Raw genomic sequence first — 14,627 nt, 5'->3', positions numbered from 1 at the left:
ATCAAAGCGCTGAAGGCACTGAAGTTGTTCGCTTTTGCATAATCTTAGACGCAACTCAGTTTTCAAAATTATGTTATAGCTTTTTATATCGCAAGTTGCAAATAAACACAACCCATTCAAATTCTAAAGAGTGTGTCTTAAAGCTCAGGTCGAGATGTGTGTGCACTGTTTATCCTCATTTTTATGTTATAGAGATAACTTTGACAAAATAACAACAATATGTCTCTTTTTTCGCAATTGGTTGCTGCACTGGCAACCATCTTAAGACTTTTGGTTGCCTTGCTAAACAATAACAAGCCTAGAATCATGAACATGTTGTGTTATGTGTATCTAATACTTTATCTATTTTCTTTAAATTATTGAGCAACACGTTTGCCGACATAACAGTCTTTTAATGCATCATGTCTTGTTGTGAGCCGGAATGGAATTACTTCCTAGGCCTAAATGATCGCCAATTCGTATTTTATGTTTAATTGGATTGAGTTGTTCAAGCTTTGAAAATGCTAGTTACCCTGCTGTAAGCCCAACTATAACCAACTTTTGAAATTGAGTTTCTCTTGCTTAAATCCACTGGCCCCAGGCTAACAGGCAACCACTAAACCTGTAAGTTATTCATGATGCCAGATCTTACAGTGTATTGAACTCATTCAATTTGCAAGTATGAAAACATTTAAGGGACCTTTTCACGTTTTGGTAAATTGACAAAATTAAATGATTTAATAATTTGGAGAGTTCTGTTGTTGTCTTTATATTTTGTCATACTACGATGATTGCTTATACATATAAAGTATCAAATACATTTCTCATTGTAGAGCAAGGATGGTCGAGTGGTCTTAACGATAGACTTTTATTGCAGGAGTCAGTGGTTCCAGCCAGGTTGAGGGTAACTTTTTTTTAAATTGTATTCTTTTGTTTAATGGAGCTTTTAAGATCCAATGTTTACATTTATCAATATTATGCATTTAACCATTTAGCATTTAAACTGTGTAAAGTTCCCTTGTAGATGTTTACTATAAACAATAGACTGGCCAATGTCATCGCACAAGCTGTTAAACCCTTTTGATTACATACACACTCTGCTGTCTGCAGTGTACCAGTAGAGTATATACATGCAGATGCGGTGGCTATCGTTCCTAGCGTAGCTAACAGCAGACTGACTTGCAAAACGCCATCTTAATTAGTTGGTCGCTAACGCGACCAACTAAAACACAGACTGATATCATGGCATTCTGTAAAAACAAACAAGCGAATAAATAAATCACGTAGTTCTGTTAAATATTTCAGCGATGTGTATTAAGTGCTTATGCATGTTTTTTTTCTTAGTGCTGTTTATTATAATAACCCGTAAGTGTGCTACATAAAAAGGTAATGATATAACATACCTTTATTACCAGAATATGATATTTGTTTGAGTGTATTTTTAACTGTTTTAAAATATTGATTTATTTAATAAAAATATAATGTATATATTTGGTTATTATTAATTCCAAGCAAAAGTATTACACATTTTAGGTGGTATGAATTCTCTTCAATTGCAAATGAAAATCTAAAGCAGATTCATGTTAGTAAACAGAGGTATGTTAGAAATCGGTTGGCTCGAATTCCGGATGGCTCTAGCTTTTGTTGTCATTCCCGGCGAGTTCGAGCCATTGGGTTTTCGACTGTATGTTCATAAACGATTAAGCCAATATGTCGTCCACTAAACGGTAAGTTTAAAGTTTGCACAACACGTACGCATCTTGCCAACGTGTGAAAGGGCATGACACAATCATATACGCATTATAAAACTTACTGTTATAAAAATATTTGTTTATATTTATGAGCAGTTAGTTGCTTCAGTAAATAATTTGTCATTATAAGGTTCCAGAAATCGGTTACTGACTGATTCTTAACGAATATATGTTTTATGATATCAGTTCAATTATCAGTATCTCGTTCATGTTGCATGTACATACTTAGCGCATCCTGTTTCAAATCACGTTGAAACCGACATCAAAGAAACTTTGATCAAAACGAAGTATTGAGAACATTTGTAAATCGACGCTCTGTAAATAAAACGTGTATAAGTAAACATTCAGGCAATTCAAAATATTACATTATTCATTGGTTGCCCTTAAATTATGCAAAACGCACGTATGTAAGCGAAACGCCCTAATCAAAGGAGAACATGCGCTCAACGTTCAAAGCAACACATAATATCAGAGGTGTTGTGTGCTCAATACAGGTATAAAACATAAGGCGATGTATTGAGATGTTGAAATCTATTTGAACTGAGGACTTTACTTGGCACAACAGCGTTAAGCTTTCACGTCTGTTTGTTTGAGATGGGTAACAGATGTTAGCAATCCTCATAAAATGTCAGTTACCAAATCTATTACAAGCGATAGATCTACGCTGTCTACAGATTAAAGGGGCATTCTATTATTATGTTGTATTTGTTCGTCGATTTATCTTTATGAACGTTACACAAGATATTGTTTATATCACCTCAATGAAAATATAATATATTCACACCTTGGAATTTCTGCTGCATGGGTAGAAGATAGAAATTGTTAAATAATGTGCGCATTTTAATTGCAATATACCAACTATAGAAGAGTGAGACAAACCATAAATGCACTAGACAAGACATACAAATACACAACACACATACAAACATTATTACAAGTGAGGTCACCGCCAAATGCAAACATATTGTTGAAACTAGTTTTTAAGAGATCCAGACCGCACAATTGGTCCAAAGGTATTCATAAAACAATAAATGGTCGATAAAAGGATCAATTAGCATCACAATTTAAATAATATAGCAATACAAAATAAATTACATTTCTCTCATAAATACGTTTGTGTATTGCACCCACCTGTTCACGTCCATCTCATACATCAGAAAGTAAGATGAAGTTTATATTGGTGTGTTTTTTGTGTGATGCATGTGGCAAGTTATTGCCGTAGGAATCACGTACGATTTAAGAATTGATGAGTATTTTAAGCCTTTTAATATTTGGTGTATGATCTGTGGGAAAATGACGCCTAATTTGAAATAACGCCAAAGGCGTGCAAGAAATGCCAGTCAATACCTATAATTACAACAAAAACGAAAATTATCATATGAACATTCTTAAGGCCACAACGGACTATTTAGCGCTAGTGAATGAAGTTTCAATTTCGATTTGAGATCGTAGAATCGAATATTGACATTTGCACAAGGCTATGACGGTATTTCGCTAATGACGACTGAATAACAAAGTCAATACGTTTCGCCCAAAATATTGACGTCAGCACCCGATTGTATACACGCTGGTTAAATTTACCCATCAGTATGTTTAAACATTGTTCAGTTTGCGTTTATTTAGGTTTAGTAGCCTTCAATGTGAGTTAACAAATTGCGCATTGTGCAATTTAACAACCGGAAAACTAAAAAATAACCGAAAACTAAAAATTCCCGAAATGCATTTTGTAAAGACTTATATTTGGCGCGAAGTTCCGAATGACGCTTTCGATTTCAAACACAATGGCCATCGAAAACAGCAAGACGATTTCATTCAAAAGTGCCAAACAAGTTTAGTTCCGAGATGTGGAAGGTATTGAAACCTCCATGCAGCAGCATATAACATATCTGAATTTGAAGAATGCAAACAGGGGTGTTATTTTCAATCCAACGTCTATTAAAGATCTTAGACTTAAATCAATTGATGATAATAACTTTGACATCTCAAGGACTCGAACAAAGATGGCGGATAGATCAATAGCAATTACTTGACCTAAGTGGTGGAATGCTCTGCCAAAAGACAAAAAATGCACTTCGAGCGAATTTCAGTTTAAAACTTAACTTCAAAACGCATTTGTTTTGCGTTTTCTACGACTCAAAGTTTTTAAGTAATATAAATTTGTAAAGCGCAATTGAATATTGACAAATAATGTTTGCGCTATATAAGTGTACTTGTATTTGTATTGTTTTTGTAAAGACAAGACAATGGCGATGGAATATCCAATTTCGTGCACGGGTTTTCAGCGCATTTATATGCTGTGTACACTGCACACAAATGGAATGCTTGCCCTTTTTAATGTATGTTCATAGTCAATTCTTGTATTTTATAACTTACTCATTTACCATAGTAACAAAACGTTATTCCATGTTTATGTTTTAAGCAAAATCTTCAAATTTATCTGATTTTACCAACGGCTATTATATGTGTCGTGTTCTGAGAAAACTGGGCAAAATGCATGTGCGTTAAGTGTCGTCCCAGGTTAGCCTGTGCAGTCCGCACAGGCTAATCAGGGACGACACTTTCCGCTTAAACTAGATTTTCGGTGAAAAGGGACTTCCTTTAAACCAAAAATACCCTTAAAGCGGAAAGTGTCGGGCCGTTATGTCGGCAGCGGGCCGATTATAGACGCCCGGCCCAGCTTTGCCGTGTGTTATTGTCTAAGGAATATTTAAAGGCTCTATAAATGTGACAAGTCCAATTATTATGCATATCAACTGGTCATATTTTTACCGGATTTCAGTTACTCTTGCATAAAAACTGCTAATAATACAGCTTAGGTACAACGTTGCCAAGAATTATGGAAGATATACCCGTTTCATAATTGGAAAAATGTTTACATATTTCAACTAAAGTGATGTGTATCCTCAGAGCAGTGACATATGCTTAAATAGCCGAAAGAAAATTCAATTTTAATTCTATTTTAAACAATTTTTTACCAGCAGAAAGAAACTTATTAGTTCACTACAAACGTTTTAACCATTTAGAAGAGACCTACTTTGTGAGTAATACCGGAAAACGTTAAAAATCATCGATATATTTTTGGTGACCTGAGTCACTTTCACTTTCGTTTTCCCGAGTAAACAGCGATGTAAATAAACGGATTGTTTGTAAACACAATTGACTTGGAGGACACTTTATTTTGAGATCAAGACAAGTTGTATTGCTAATTTTTAATTGTAATGTCCAATAGCATATATATATTGTTTTTTGATAACCTTTAGAAATAAAATATGAAAATAATATTTAAAAATCGGTAAATAATTACGGATCTTCACCTTTATAGAGCCTTTAAACAAATTTTATACACATGTTTACCGACAAGATACCAACAAATTACGTACTTTTATCACCCGGTATGTGGTTTTACGCTGGTTAAACTGAGTATACAATCGCTGTCAGTTGTTAACCTGTTAACGAACAAGTCTTACTGTCATGACTATTTGCGTTCAAATGTGCCACCGGGATGGGTTCATCGGGAAATAAAAAACAGTTAATTCGCATGATCGGATCATTAAATCAGAATACAGCCTGTTCGTGAAACTGAAATACATTGTAATGATAATTGTAATGGTAATAATTTATCATACCACCGCATTGATATCTGCCTGATATAACGTTGCCTGATATATTTTTTTATATCATGGTCAACAGGAAGTTCTTATATCAGTCATGTGTGGAGGATAGTCATATTACTCGGAATCAACTATAAAGTAATCACTTTTAGTAAAATCGAATCAGATTAAACAAAACAAACAATTTGATACCAAGATGTAATATATTTTAAACACAAAATGCAAAACAAACAGCAAAAAATTTTTTTTTTTACAAATACATGTATTAAGTGCGCGTGCTCATGACGTCATTATTAACAGGTCAAACGACAAGTCATATTATTTCCCGCTAAAACTGCAGATTTTTAGCGATTTTTTTCATTATTTCTTTAAAATCGGGGTCGTAGATGTATGATAAACAGAAAACAGGTTACTGCCTGATCTTTTTATAATATATCAGGCTCGGCACGAATAAAATAACGGCTCGGCAAGCCTCGCCGTTATATTATTCTAAGCCTTGCCTTATATATTACAAAAAGATCAGGCAGTAACCTGTTATTCTCTATATACTGGGTCATATTCATACAACACAAGGGGGGAAATGAAATTACAAATACTCCATGTATATAATTCCATATGCCGTTGTATGTTTTAAATGCCGATGCCATTACACTTTAATATATCTCACACTCATAAATAATGTTGTAAATTGTTAGTATTCATACTGTATGTTACAAAACAAATATTGGTTAGCATATGGATTATTTTGCTCTGAAACGATCCTTTTCTCTGTACAGATTTAGATTAACTGTTCCAAATGACTACGGTGCAGATGAAGGCATATCCATTGATAACCATGTTTTCAAAATTTTATCTATGTTCAGGTTTTTTGTTGGTTTTCATGATGGGTGGAAAATCTGCCGATATAATTGCATCTTAATTCATGCTTTTCCAGATTTTAAACTGGTTTAGTGTGACATTTGTATCACGTTAAGACGTAACCTTGAATTCATTTATCAACATGTAAATCCTGTATCCTTGACGATCCGTTTCAAATACTCTTAAAATATCTTTTCGGGAACACTTTAAAAAAGAATGAACCCATTGAAACTACCGATACTGTCCAGATTAAAGATCACTTTTTGAAATAGTAGTTAATCCATTAATGCCTAGCGTCTAGAAAAAAAGACATTGGCAAACAGCGTAGACCCAGATAAGACGCCGCATCATGCGGCGTCTCATCAGGGTCTGCGCTGTTTGTTTAAATTAATTTCTGTAAGAAATATTATAAATATAGAACTAAATATACTCGACATCCCTTATTTTGGAAATAAATTGATCCAATTTAGAAGGATGGGAGAGTCCACTAGGCATAAATGGGTTAAATTGTTTTACGAGTAAAATTAATCAAACACAAAAATGCATTTCAGATTCAGGACGAGTATTGGATATGATTAAACATATTTGCAATGGCTTAAATGCCTAGATACAAATGTAAATTGCTTTATACAACGAAACGTCCGTATTTAAATAAGAAACAAGTTATGATGAATATGTGACAAAAAATCAGTGTATATTATATAGAGGATATTTGTAAATGTCAGTGTAAGATCGTTTGTTATTTCAAGAGTGATCATAGAAACTATTATTTTTCTATGATCACGAGTGAAATAATAAACGATTTTACACTGACATGAACACATTTTCTGTTTCTTTTACGCCCCTTTTGTCAAGAAAATAAATTTATTATAATTTCCCTTTCGCTGAAAAGTGACCCACTCTCCCGTGGCGTGCCTCAATACATTGAAATGACGTCATTTTGATGACGAAATGACATCATTTTGTTGAGTCATTATTCCAGGGAAATTCTTCAGTTAAACTCTTTACAACAGTAAAATGAGCATAAAATTTAAAGAAAATTTGTTGGATTCGGTGGACTATCGATTTTATTTTACTCGTGATCATAGAAAAAATATAAACAAGGATATAAAGAAGGGAAGTACGTCTTAATATGATAATCTAAAAATAGAAAAAGGAATTCCGAAAATGTGTTATTTTTATCGATGAAAATAACAATTTGTTTATTTTCACTGCTGTTATTTCACTTCAGAAATGTCATATTTTATCATAAAAGAAAGAAGTAATATTCAAAAAAAAGGTTTGATCCTTTATAAACATCTTACAACATAATCGGTTAATTAGACGAGATGTATATGTTTGGTTTGCAACGAATGAGATGCATATCCATGAAAAAGTCTAATTTAAAAATAAAATTCTATATACAGTTGCATCTTGTTACAGAGTACATTCTAACTCATATAAAACAGAAAGAAAACATGTTCGTAACACATTACCTATAAACTATTTTGTACAATTAAAATTGGACTTAGTTAAAGCGGGACTTGAGTCATAGAGTGACGGCTGCAGAAGAAATATACTAAGAGTGCCGCAGACGCACGCTGTGCCAAAGAAAATCAGGAAGATCCGGTCCATTACCATAGCAACGTAGTTCCAGTCGCGATCTTCCTGAAACACAAGAAATATCTTTACATCACCAAAACGTTCTTTAAAGAATATGCGATTTATAATTATCAATCAAACGACACAAACATATTATTTTATTGTAAAATCCAGTACTTTAAAAGAATATATCTATCACGTCAAATTAACTCATTCAATAAGAACGAACGTATCGTGGCGCGTGATATTTGCTTGATCCCTAAGCGTCTAGTGAAAAGGAAGTTTGCAAGAAAAAGCATTAAACACAGATACCGAAATTTGCACGATCATTATCATTTAAAAATTGCAACGAATTAGTGCAAACTATTGTCATCAGAAACTAAGTTATATCAAATCACTAACTGAACTTACTGCTATTTCTGCTTCGTGGTGGTTCAGACGGTCAGCAATAAAGTGTACCGCCTTCAGAGATTCCTTGATCTCTTGGGGATACCTGTCCATTGAAATGTACTTAGATCTGTTCCTTACATTCCCAAAGCGTGTCCCGTCGCTGTCAACATCCGGGAACTGTCGAAGACATTCAGGCGTCTGCTTCATCTCCATTATGTTATATTCATTCTTTGGTTTTGCTGGCCTTGACATGCAAATGATCTTCGGTATTGTGTCAATAAACAGCCATTTAATCCATGGGTCCATCTTATGAGTGGCCGGGGAACGGAAATGAATGTTAAGTGTTATAACTGTCAGGAATATAGACAGCGTCACGACGATCATAGTGAAGAGCAGATACTTGCCTAACAATGGTATTACGATGGATGTCGGTGGATTGATGTCGGACAACAGCAAAAAGAACACCGTCAGGGCCAGTAGGATTGAGATAGCCAACACGATCTTTTCGCCGGATGCACTGGGTAAATAAAACACAAGCACGGTGAGACAGGAGATGGCGACGCATGGCATGATGAGGTTGATGGTGTAGAACAGAGTTCGTCGCCGAATGGTAATGTTGAAGGTAATGTCGGGATACGGTTCCGGACAGCAAGGGTAGAACTTCTCCTTGCGTCTGGCGGTCACATTGATGATGTCCCATTCCACGTTCTGGTAGTAGTCACACAGATCCACGCCTTTCGGAATCACCATCTGATCGTGTTCCCATACACCAGGTCCACTCACATGTTGGAGGTCGATCTGTAATAAGATCACATTGATGGTCAACGAATGATGGCGCACTAAATTGAATATTAAATAAACCATTCTTGATCAGCATCGAGATATGGTCTGGTTAAATTTCAGTCACGGCATTTCACGGGTGAAATATGTATACAGTGATGACAGTAAGCGTAATGGTTCTTTTGCATAGCATTCCCCATAATTGAGATCGATCTGCATATTATTTTTTCCAAAGAATGCCCCATACAACATTGTAATTAATTAATATTCCACAAGGACAATAATTTTTAAATTATTTGAAGCAAGAATTATAAGTCTCGTAAGCTGCACATTTTCGTAATAAGACCTAGATTTGTTTTAAGTTTGCGTGTGATAACGTATTCAGTTTAAACGAAGGGAAATAACTCATAACATGAGGTAGTAAGAGTTTTAATTCATGCGCACAGCACAGCCCTTTAAGGAGATCTAACAACATATTCAGTTTTAAGTTGAACCCTCTTTTATATTACAATTTATGCTTCAGACATAATTTATATTTAAAAAAAATCATGTTGACACCTTTTTTTTTAGTTTTGAAGATAATCTAAAGACAACTTTTAAGAAAAGGAAAAACCCAAATAAAAACTTGGTAATAACTAAAAAAATAGGAACAATGCATATAGCCACACGTTCGTAATAAGATCTATAAACTGAATAAATTTCACTTTGATAGCTATATTAATTTTCAACATATACTCCGGATATAACGTATAAACAACAATAAACAAGGAACAGTAAATGTAAATTTAAGGGAGCGAAAAGCATGGTTCTTACGCACTGCAGATTAACTCAGTGAGATCTACCTAACTTAAAATGTGTGTGTTTGAAGTTGCGTTTTGCTTTTCAAAATAAGCCCAGGAGAATAATTCCGACGGCGACGACATCGGACAGACAAATAACCTGTAGCCATTATACCCTCTTACAATTGCGGGCGACAAACATGGGGCATTTGATCACAAAACATCCGAAGTTATGTGTTAACATTTCGTTAACCAACAAAACAATCGCACTTCAGGGAGCTATTCGTCACCTGGCGTCCATCGTATGTCCAGCTACTGAACTTCATGAAGCATTCTTGCTGATCAAAAGGGAAGTACTCGACGTTAATTGGACAGTAAGCTTTGTATATGGCTGGTGGCTCCCAAACAATCAGACCGGTGTTGTAGACCTTTGCATTTGTAAGCAGGGTCACATGGAATTCACCATCGGCACTAAACAAATCCACAACTAGGGTAAGATGAATGGAGATATTTTAAAGGCGACTTAACGCAAATATATTAATGAAACCAAACTAATAAGAACGCCCCAAAGGGCTTTTGTTTATTAATTTCAGAACCACCATTGAAAACATGTTTTATCTTCCTTGTTCACCAACACCTTGTTTTTGATACGAACAAGTACATGCATTATAATAAATAAGGAGAATAGTATACGTAGTGATAAATGAACAGAATATTCGCATTTTATAGAACTGTTATTAAAAAGTTAATATTTACGTTTTTTACTCAATATGTTTATATTTTTGTTTGAAAACTTACTTGTTATACAGCACTATGTCAGGCCTCCATAATTCTCCAGATGGAATAAATGTCATCTGAATTCCACCATATTTGTTGGGATCCCACCGAAGTCTGTTATCAACCCATTCCTGTAAATATAACAGAATTATTGTTATAGGGAACGGGTTTTGTGTTTCAGAATATCGTGGAATTCGTGGGGCATTTATCTTTGGAACAACGTGGTATGTATGGCAACACGCCGCGTAAAAATGCATTTACCGATGAAATATTAACTGGACAAATACTAGCGTAAAGGTGTCATGTGTAACCACAAGTATCAAAGAACAATTCATTTACAACATACGTGTCGGAGCCAAAGGTTCGAGGTCAGAATCTGATACTTTTCTGACTGAAATACAAAAAAGATAGCATTTAATATATGTACGTTAAAACAAACAGTAATAGAAGTTCATGGCATGCAGAACGCTGCGTGATATTAACTACACATATTGATGTCAGTAAATAGTAAATGGATGGGTACTGAATAACATGTGCTACAAGCTCGTCACTAAAGATTATTTCGTGTTTTTATATCAAACGCTTGTAATCAATGTTGCTTTCATTTATTAGTGTATCGATTAATATAATTTACTATATGTAAAATTGGTTGAATGCAAGGTAGAGACAATAAACATAGACTTATGTTATGTCTAGTACATATTCTTCTGTTTTGTATTATTGTATGAATTATTGTTTGTGTTTGTTCAGTTCGGAAGGGTAAATGGTCAGAGAAAAATCAAGTACAAATACATCGATAGTTACACCCAAAATATTGAATATATATTAACATTTGAGGCTTAGTTATGAGACGACAAACGCAATAAATGTAGATGTAACGAAATACAAGCGTACATGTTTAGTTTGAAGGTATTTGCATATGTGATATTCCAATGTACATACAATGTGTATTTGTCAAAAATTTGTTACGAATGTAGGACATAAGTATATTGCCCGTCAATGACCGTTACAATTTTCCAAATATTATACGATGTTAAACGTAATTTTGATTAGAATAATCATTGTATACAAGATTCACTCTACCAGAAGACCATTTGTAATGATCAAACGCTGCTGTCAAAGCCTTTTGTGATAGTTCATGACCGGGGGCCATTTTGTGGTCAGGGCCGATTATACGATTACGGCCAAGTTCTGTCCTATTCTATCTTTAAAAAATTGATCATATTTTGTTTCTTCAATAAAAAGTATGATAGAATAAACTCTCCTGTAGTTTTTTCAGTTAATTGTTTGCGCAAATTGTGACGTATTTCTTGTGACTTCATTTCTGTAACGAAACACACCCGTTCATGTTTTTCATATTTATGGTAACGATAAATTATTTTGTACAATGTAAGATTAAGAAGACGGTTGCCGAGCTACAAATAATCAGAAATTATATTTGAATATCAATTAAATTTAAATACCGACTATAACAAAAGTCGGAAGTCGATCAACGATAAGTTGATCGCGGGCGTATCGGATACTTTGACAGCTGGCAAATGTCTATTGTAAGGTATAGCGGAAGTAGATGTTAAAATGCTAAGAAAAGTATGTAATTCTCCAGGTAACTCTATATATGTCGTGAAAATAAGCAATGTCTTATTTTTCCCCTTGAAGGCACTTCAATATATAGACCGCAAGAATTGAAGCAAAAATACACTATTTACATTGTCATTGGTTACGCAAGGAGGCTGAGTTCTAATTTGTGTATGCTACGGTGCAGGCATTAAATTTGTCCTCTTTATTATTTTTAAGTTAAATGTACTAGGTTACACCATAATATCAAAGCGTATGTTGAAGAATTATCGTTGGAAACTGCCAAACTGTGCTTATGTTCATATCATCTGATATTCTACCTATTAGAGAAATCACGTAAGATAGATGAAACAATCATTATCAGTCATTATACATCAATTTCAAGGCGATATATAGTAAATGAGTTATGGAATGCGATGGGCTAGTTCTCAATGCTTGTGTGCCTGTTTTTCTAATTATCAGTTCCTTATATATTCTGTTCAGGTATTCTTGCCGTAAATATTCACAAGGCATGAAATTAGAACGATACGTGTGCAGTGTGTTTCTTCTATTTAGTCCTTTTGGAAAAGCTATAGTAACACATATTTCTGATAACTATATTAAAACAAAAACCCAGTTTTACACATGCTATGATATCATTTGAATCTGGAAACAACTCAACAAACGAAAACCATGTTGTAATCAAAATCTGTATTTTTGTCCGAAAATGTAATATTAAACTCTGTTGCGTTTATTTTGACATATGTTGCCATTCGAAATCAAAACACGAGCTTGATAAGGCATGTGACCTACCACATCCAGCAGCTGTGACAGTCGCATTCCCAGCTTCACCGTCAATTTGCTGTCGGCCGTGCCATTTATCGTGCTACCGGCGGGCATAATCTCCTTGTTGTACGAGTTTTCCTCGTAAAAGATAAATAGTACCAGTCTCATGTGATTGCGACATATTCATGAATACAACATTAAATAAAATAACTTAAACAACTGTTTTAGTCGCTTGTAAAACAAATGTGAAATTATATACCTTGTTCCAGTAGATTGGTAATGCGGACACATATGTTTGTGTAACATCAGCCGCTATGAGTATGTTACACATTGTTGTGTATAGCATATCAAATGGCCCGAGATTTAAATACATTTCTGATATAAGCATGAATTATTTAGTCATACACGGGCGATGATCGTTTAGTTAATATTCTCAATGATGTTAACAAAATATGTATCGAAGATGCACATTTTTAAGAAAAATAAATTATGTATAGAATATCGATTTTACATCAAATCAAAGATTTATAAAGCAAATTCAATACGACTTTGCAGCCATAGCCGTAAATTAAATGTCAGCTCATGCTTATTTACGATTTGCATAATGTTCACAAATATAAATCAGCATAATGTTATATATATATACTTATTATATATATCATTTTAATCTAAACAATCAAATAAACAATGTATGTACTTGTAACAGGAAGTGATGTAGCAACTGCTCCTTGGGCCGGGTGTTCGGCAACGCGTCGAATATTCCTGCAGTAGCCAGACCGAAACTCAGCACTGTCCAAACAGATAGGGCATGAACGTCCAACATTGTTGTGTAAGAAAACTCGTATGTTTTCTGAATAGAAATATGTAAAATATTTAATGATCCTTTGATAAATTCACATGTTAATTAACCATTCAATATTGCATATTGTGCAACATTGCCGAGCGTGAATGCATGTTATTATGTAAACGAACAGATGCTTTTTATAACCTGAATACCATTAAATCATCGGATTATTCAGGCAGTTGTTTTGCTCCGTAATTCGCAACGAAAATCTCATATTTTGAAAACGTTGTTTCTGCCAGAGCTTCCTAACACACGTTAATCGCACGCACATTAACCACTTTGATAACGTAATGTGGGTAAATCCGTTTGGTATGTACTCAACCGGGATATTTAAACGTCTTTGTTAGATGTTACTTAACCTTCAAGAGCGACTATTTATTCATACAGACGTACTGAAATTCGCTTGTATGTATAGTTACCTGGGAAAGAAGCATGCAACTAATACACGCATTCATCTATCTTTGTACAAAAGCAATAACATACTTTCGCGGGGAAACATACTTTGTAGTAAGCAACATGTTTTGTAAGGTGAATCAATATTGGTGACATTCCTTGAAACCTTATTAAACGCCTTTCAATAATCGATCTATCTACAATCGATCGGTTATTTGATTTACTTTCATTTACATAAATATATGTGTTATTATTTGAGTGCATTTTATTTTATATTGCAATACATAGGGACTATACCATAAACGGTTATTTAAGTTTTCTGAAATACATGCAGTTGTTTTGATGGGTCTTTAACATTAAGCAAAATGCAATTTATAATTTCAATGTTCTTTACAAATGAGTGCATGAAGTAACAATTTATTGTGCGAGATCGTTTTATAATAAAATCCCAAATCAAACAAGGAGATATTTCGATCATTCCTTAATTGATTTGTATGTTGACATAAAAAGATAGCTGTCCACACTATAAATAAACACACGATAT

At 34.1% G+C, this 14,627-nt stretch overlaps 1 protein-coding gene across 1 annotated transcript; it reads right to left on the bottom strand.

Moving 5' to 3' along the window:
• Window positions 1-7,314: 7,314 nt before the first annotated feature.
• LOC127876387 (acetylcholine receptor subunit alpha-type unc-63-like) lies at window positions 7,315-14,017 on the bottom strand. The gene is made up of 7 exons (XM_052421573.1): window positions 13,544-14,017; window positions 12,874-12,984; window positions 10,853-10,897; window positions 10,528-10,637; window positions 10,020-10,200; window positions 8,192-8,968; window positions 7,315-7,846 (listed from the first exon to the last, which is right to left on the bottom strand). The coding sequence occupies exons 1-7, from the start codon at window positions 13,667-13,669 to the stop codon at window positions 7,682-7,684; spliced, it is 1,515 nt and encodes a 504-aa protein (XP_052277533.1). The 5' UTR covers window positions 13,670-14,017; the 3' UTR covers window positions 7,315-7,681.
• Window positions 14,018-14,627: the final 610 nt, after the last annotated feature.

Source organism: Dreissena polymorpha, chromosome 4, assembly GCF_020536995.1.
Source record: "Dreissena polymorpha isolate Duluth1 chromosome 4, UMN_Dpol_1.0, whole genome shotgun sequence".
Lineage (NCBI taxonomy): Eukaryota > Metazoa > Mollusca > Bivalvia > Myida > Dreissenidae > Dreissena > Dreissena polymorpha.
Note: the sequence above shows the minus strand (reverse complement) of the source record. Positions and strands in the feature narration are given on the sequence as shown.